The 7,219-nt window shown below is 46.2% G+C and overlaps 1 protein-coding gene across 1 annotated transcript; it reads left to right on the top strand.

The window, feature by feature from the left end:
* The first annotated feature begins 5,548 nt into the window (after positions 1–5,548).
* LOC111260736 (muscle LIM protein 1) lies at positions 5,549–6,563 on the top strand. Its single transcript, XM_022833702.2, has one exon. It carries the CDS (start codon positions 5,823–5,825, stop codon positions 6,141–6,143), a length of 321 nt encoding a protein of 106 aa, XP_022689437.1. The 5' UTR covers positions 5,549–5,822; the 3' UTR covers positions 6,144–6,563.
* Positions 6,564–7,219: the final 656 nt, after the last annotated feature.

Genomic DNA, 7,219 nt, shown 5'->3' with positions numbered 1-7,219 from the left:
TTTGTTTGCTTGCCCACGTGAACGACGCTCTAAATCGTGGCCAATATACCATCGTATTGCCCTGGGGCCGTCATTCTGTTCGTTCGATGCTTGGCTTCCACAGTGGTCAGCCTTGCTTTACACAGTTACAGTCGGCCTGGGTTGCCTTCCCCGCTAGGACAGCTGTTGATTTCGTTGTTGTGAGTGACTTAGGCTTTACCGTGCGGAAAGATACTGATGTCACCTCAAGCGATAGTAAAACACCTTTTTTTTTTGGTCTCTGCAAGTAACAAACGCCATGCCATAGCTTTATTCATGGGGGGGGGGGGGGGGGGAGGTATACATCTGTTACTTGCTCCGTAACAGCCGCCTGTACAAGAATGATCACGACGTCAGCAGCAGAACTCAGCCTTTATGTAAAAACAAAGGTGCGAACTCGATTTTGGTGATGTAATAATGTTTAGCATGATTACGATGTTTGGTGGTATTATTATCCTCGCATATTTACTATCACCGTAATTAGTTGCTCCGTCTTGCAAGAGATATATATATATATATATAAAAAAGATACAATCGTATGCCAAGAAATTGGCAGGTAACTCCTTCATGCAGCTATATCATGCATTTTGTTCCTCTTTTACAGTCAATCTGTAACCACTTTTGTACGCCTTGAGATCTGGCAGTTGAATCCACGGATGCTGCACCCATATGTTAAGTGAGATTTAATTTTTCTTCAAAGTCACACGAAGATAGGAATCCATGATTCCACAACTAGTTTTTTTTTTCTTTTGTTCGAAAAAGCGCCGTATATAAACATTGTATCAGCAAACTAGCCTACAAAACTCAAGCACATATGATCGACATAGGTACGCGTTCAACCATAGGAAGCATAAGCGACATTTTAGTCGGCTTACGAGGAATTGTACGCTCATCGTCTGAGTAATTAAACAACATTAACAGTACTGTTTTATGAATCACACGCCTGAAATTACTCATCGAACCTATGTTCAGGCCGACACTAGGTTCATTTCGATTTTCACGTCTCAGTTAGACATTGCTTCGGTAGACTTTTGCCCTTTTCAACACGAAGTAGAATATGTCCATAGCTGGTTTTGAACTTAGACCATCTCCCATGTCCTCAAGGTCACTGTTGATACTATTGTTACACGACACTGAGTGGTTAAGTATAGTGTAAATGTAGCACTGGTGGCCAAACACGGAGCGGCGTCCTATACATGTCTACACTTTGCCTGAGGTTGTGCGACCACTCAATCAGCCACCTGTTGCAATTGTCTCACTAACAACTGGTAACACGCAACAGTTGCCGATTGAGCAGGCAGTAACCGCTGTAGCTTCGAATAGTAAGAAGTGACCTTTTATCGTTAGGCGGGTGACCTGCTTCCCAGTTCTAGCACTTGCTTCGACAACGAGTTTGTTCAGCTGCGGCCATGCAAACCCGAATTGGCCGCCTTGGGTTCTGTGTGGCTGACTACTCACTTGACGTTTTCGCTAAAGGAACGATGCCGGGCTCTATAAAAACACATTCCAGGCCGACCAATCGATTGGGCCGTGAAGCAAGCAAGCCTTAACCTGGTCCACCAACCACGACATGGCCATATTGGGGGTCGTCGTTGGACGAGACGCTTACCAGCCCGTGTCCTATCGTTGATTTTCCACTTGCCTCTGTTACTAACCGAGTAAACAAGTGAACGGAAAAAAAACATCCATCGAGCCCAGTTTCTACTAGAGATACTGGGAGCTTCGTTAGGCGTAGTAGCTGCAAAAAATGACGTTGATAACGTTGATTTGGGATGCTCGGGTGCGGGAGGGACTGGTTGTCTGTTAATGGCGCCTAAAGTTTTTGCTAAACATAGAACAGGAATGAGTTTACGTGTAAATGGAATTAAAGAGATAATAAATCCGAGTAAATTATTGCGCTCAGCAGCGTTTTCTATGTGTCTACAGAGCACGTTAACCGGCTTACTTGCAGAGTGGTAATCAAGTGTTGGAAAAATCGTGGAATTGTTCAGAACGCGTTCAGAGCGTACTCTAAGAATGATAACAAAAGTCAAACAAAAAAGTAATAGTGAGCGACTTTAGAGACTAATAAAGGAAGGAGTAACTAGTTAGGTGTACTCTGATCTGAAACGTTTTTTGTTAGCCCTCACAACGAATCCAGTATCTGCATAGTACATACTGCCAGACGTATTCTTTATTCTAGTTCTTCTGTTCAATATGTGGGGCCATTTGGAAAATACGCATGTTAGACTATTGATATAGTCATGTTTATTGCTTCTCATTACTCTAGATTTGGAACAAATGCATAGTAAGATCATAATAGAATGCGGAATCGTGAAACATGGTCGCTATCGTACTTTGATCTGCACGTTGGCACTCTAATCGCACGAAGAACGCGATAGAGGTCAGGCCGAAGGCAGGGCTAAATGTTGAAGCGGAAATATCCCAACATAGGAAAATGAGGCTTTTAAAACGCACTGCTGTAAATACAAGCAGCATTAGGCTCTACCTACAAAGTCTGCTTTTGCGGTGAGCGAATTCTGCTATTACACACTTTGTAGTTGTTCCACTTCAAGGCAAAACTTGTCGTCTGCTTTGTTTAGGAGATGACGTTGTTGATATTCTCTTGTACATAGATACCAGTCGTATACGTCAGGGCGGATGGATCAAAACCAAAAGGTTTTTCAAACACATTTGGTAGAATCGCCTTCAAGAAAACAAAAGACCCATGAGAGTTATATGCGACATAGATTCGCAGATTATTGTACATAGCATTACATACGCTTCACGTAAGCCAGTCAGTTCTCCTTAGTCCACCCGCATGGCTACCGATTGATAAATTTTATGCGGTAACGTTACCACGTAGTCCCATGTAGGTGTAAATATTTTTACTAGTAAACTACGGCTATTTATACGACGCAAAACGCTGCGTATTATTCGTTTTCTTGATCATCCCTCTTGGCTATGGCGTTTCCCGCTCAAGCGATTTTCACAGCAACAACTGTTACACAACGCCTGTATTCATGCCGCACATACGATAGTCCTGTCGAAAACGCCTGTCGCCTGAATGGTCACTCGGAGAAGAAGCTGGACGCTTATGAAAAGTAGATAAAGGAAACTGGTTTCGTTGACGGGCACGTACGTCTAACCAAGACACGGATACCTACATGGCCTGTTGGTAAGCTCAACAATGTTCCCCGCCTAAACCGCCAACTAGGCCGTCTAACGCTCGTTAGCGGTGAAGACTCTGTAGAACTCGTGGCTACAGCATCAAGCACTTACTAATACGGTGCCTTTCTGCCATTTTAGTAGTGATTATTTATCAGAACGACTCGAAATGGCCACCGTAGCTGTATCTGAGTACAGTTAGGTTGAGCCTACTACTCACCGTAGGTCTAACCTACGACTCGTCGCTTCTATAGTCGCAGCGCCCCAAACATGAACCACAGTCACTGCTTACTTCAACAGCCCACGCATCTTATTATTGTCGCTTGGTGTTTTCAACGAGCGTTTGCGAATGTAACGCCCATCTACAGACGTCCGCACTGAACGAGACGCTAACCATGTGAACTGCACAGCTGAAATGGCGGCGTCCGCCGCGCCTATTGCAAAAAACAGCGCAGGCAAGTCGCGTTCCTCCTTTCATCTCAGATTTTCTTTGTGCGTATTTTACAGTGTAACTTGTTCTGATCTCGCAAGTTAGCAGCTTTCCTCCGATATCCACATCGTCTCAATCGCTATCGTTGTTGGATAATCTCGTAGGTCCCTTACCGGCAGTTCATATGATGATTGTGCTCGATTCTCTTGCCAAGCTGTCTTCTGTTGGTACAAACGACTACCTGCAACTGCCTTCAAATAGCTGAATTTCGGGAAATGCTGTGTATGCGCACTTGACCATATGGTGTGTAATAATATGTTTGTAAGTACATACAGGCCAATGAGAAGCTCAAAGCAAAACAGAAAGAGTTTAAGTGTTTCTTCTCTTTCGGGTGATTTTCCTGGCAAGCTGCTGGGTCCTGCGCAGGGCTTATATTTAGTGTGGGCGTTTTATAGCGGGCGGCAGAGACAGCAACAGTAATGTCAGCAAAGGTCTTTCCAGAGGTTTGCTACCAACTAGCTTCTGTAGTCGTACCGATTCGCTGATGCTGAAAGGGGAAAGAGCCTGAAGCGCTGGCACGCGCGGCTGTTCAGCCAGACACTAGCGCTAGGACTAACTGTTGCTCTCTGTACAGAAACAGACAACCGCCATCACCGGCGCCCCATCCCGGTAACTGCCAATAAACATCAGCAGATACAATATGAACAAGCCAGTTAATTCTGCTGTATAGGCCGATTTGAAGATTGGTGATTGGCAAACGCTGCGCCACCTTCATCACCGTGGTTCCGGCCGCTACCCACGGGTCCTTCGGTCAACCAGCGATTATACATCATTGCGTTTAAGCGAACGCTTCCGATAGATCAATATATGGTATTTCCGCGCCTGTAGAGTCTGAATGGCAGGAACCACTGGACAAAGCTAGCTGTCTGAAAAGTCAATCTTAGAAAGGGTAATCGTCGTTACCGTTTGGGTTGCAGCTTAGTACTGTCGGCCATCTAGTCTAATATTAAGCTGATGAGGTGGTTTAGTAGGCACGGACCCGGTGCAGGAGTTCGTCGGTGGTGTCTTGTTGGGCTGCTAACCGGTGGCACCAGCGAGATGTCGAGGACTGACTCAGAAAAAGAGACAAGGCCGAACGAACGCCTAAGAGATGTCGGACAGGCGATGGCCGCATTGCCAGCTTACCGACACCGTAGCTAGTGACGCTTAACGGTAACAGTATATAGCACGTATAGACATGACGAAAAACAGCTAGGGCGGTGGCTAAAATGAGCTGTCTACGATTGTTGCTGCCGCCGCAGTAGCTACTGAGTGAGTAAACGATGGTTGTTACAGCAGTAGCGTAAAGTGTTTGTTGTTGCCGCAACGACCTCTCCTTAGTTTGCGGTCCTTTCCGCTGCAGATATTAAATTGTTTGCGTTTAATAAATTCACCGGTAGATCGATTTAATCCAGCCGAGTCTATCAAGTTAACATATAACTGGTGTCTACTAGCTAGCTTATATGATGCTGATATTATCCTATAACCAGCATCGCTAGTCTTACTAGGGGGCGCTACAGGAGCGGCGATAGGTGAGTTTTTTTCCTTTTCAGAGATCGTCCCACCTACGGATGGTAATGATGTTGATCTTGCTGTCGGTCATGCTTACTGCTACGACTGTTCTAGCCGTGTTGGCCCTAGGGAGAAGCAGAGGGCGGTTAACGTAGATTCAAAGCGCTTGGGTGCTGGTTGCGGGTCGATGCCAGTTTATGGTGGTGTTTAGGTAGTCAGCTGCGTTAGTTAGCAGCGGCTTCCAATGCTTTAACACAGCGCCGAGCGCTTCTTCTAAGTTTGGCCAAGCCCTGGTTGCACGGCGTATGGTTAGCGGCTCGTACTCTGCCAGCTATGCGCGTTAGAGCCGGGAGACTGTTGGGGAGTATTAGTTATGCCGCGCCGCTTTCGCTTTGCAGTCGGTTCTTACATTCGCTAGGCTGTCTAATGGTTACAGCTCCGTAGTTTAGGCTAAAAGGGATACCCTCTAGTGTGGCATCGCTTCCCTCGCCGTGGCCGCTGGCGCAACTCCGCCCTCGGACTTGTTCGTTTTCCCACCGCGTTCTAAAGGGTCTTGCATCACATCAGGCCTCCGGTAAACCAGTGTCCGTTGCGGTGCCATCCGTCGAGCAACAGTCTCTGGGAGACCTGCTAGCAGTTGTACCATATCAACAACTCACTAACAAGCTTAGTCAGAATGCCGTTCGTGCCCCAAGAGCAGGCTAAGTGCCCAAAATGCGGCAAGTCAGTATACGCCGCCGAGGAGATGCTGGCCGCCGGTAACAAATGGCACAAGTCCTGCTTTAAGTGTGGCCTGTGCAATAAGAAGTTGGACTCGACTAATGTTGGCGACCACGGTGGCGAGATTTTCTGCAAGCAGTGTTATGGCCGCAAATACGGACCGAAGGGATACGGATTTGGCGGTGGCGCTGGATGCCTCTCAATGGACAAAGGAGAGCACCTCGGTAACAAGGAAACCGCCATGACCAACAAGCCCCTAGACGGCACCTACAACTAAGCCGTCGGCCATCGAGTTTATCACCATCTAAACTCCTAGCCATTACGTGACGTCGTACGCAAACACAAACGCCGATCAACGCGCAACGCTCTGCGTATTGGTTAGCGTTTACTTATCTTTCCATCGGTCAGTGTTTGTTAGTGTGCCCTTTTTCGGACGGACTCTTGTTTATCGTGATACGATGATCAGCGTCCAGATGACGACGGACGGAAGATTAAAGTGAGAGGGCGACTTCAACATATATCCGCCCTTCTCGTCACGGCGGATGTCGTCGGCGTTCGCGGTTCAATGGTCCTAAACGCTGAGTTGTTGTTAGACGTCGGTTGTGATACAGCCGCGTGGTGAGTTGCATCTCGATCGATCCTGTATATGTATCTACAAGTTGGATAATAAATGTGACCGATTTTTCGTATCTACAAATCTCTCGTGTTTTGTTTGTTTGCGATTCATTCATCATCTGTTTTCATCACTAGGCAAGTTACGGCAGCCTAATGTTTCCTCAGGTCAATGCGGCTTCAACCCCATTCAATGGCCGAGCTGCAGGATTGCAATGTACATTGCGGGGACCTTGTGTGAAGTAGAAAAACCATTTTTGATGCAGCTACCTATTCCCACTTCGCTATATTTAACAAAAAAAATCTTATTTGCTGCTGTTGTTGTTGCTTAAGTGTCATACGTGTTGCTCGTCACAATGAGTGTGCTATGGTTGCCTTTGGTGATATTACAAAAATGAAATTCTGAAGTAGTGGCAGGCTCGGTCCAATGGTACATGTCGTTAATATAGGGTGCTGAAGCTTGCGGAGGATAACAGACGCGAACGGAGCGCATCGAACGAGGCGGTTGGACTTAGGTGCACTTTCCGGTCTTTCGAGACGATCGATTTTTTTAGGTGATTGACATGTAAGCCGATATTGTGTGCGTATGCAGGATTCATACAGAACTATGCATTGGCTCTATTAGCCGCCAAACAACTAACTGAGAGGATTTTCAATAAAATAGCAATGAGCCTAATAGGTTATGTAATACCCCTTTGAATGAGTATCCTATATAAAGTTGAATAGCGATTTGTAAGTTTT

The sequence above is a fragment of the Varroa jacobsoni genome, unplaced genomic scaffold (genome assembly GCF_002532875.2).
Source record: "Varroa jacobsoni isolate VJ856 unplaced genomic scaffold, vjacob_1.0 scaffold_471, whole genome shotgun sequence".
NCBI lineage: Eukaryota > Metazoa > Arthropoda > Arachnida > Mesostigmata > Varroidae > Varroa > Varroa jacobsoni.
The sequence above is the reverse complement of the archived record's forward strand: the minus strand, read 5'-3'. Positions and strand labels throughout refer to the sequence as shown.

What these genes read in the sequence shown, in the direction of transcription:
- LOC111260736 (XM_022833702.2), top strand. Translation starts at nt 5,823, where the DNA reads ATGCCGTTCGTGCCCCAAGAGCAGGCTAAGTGCCCAAAATGCGGCAAG.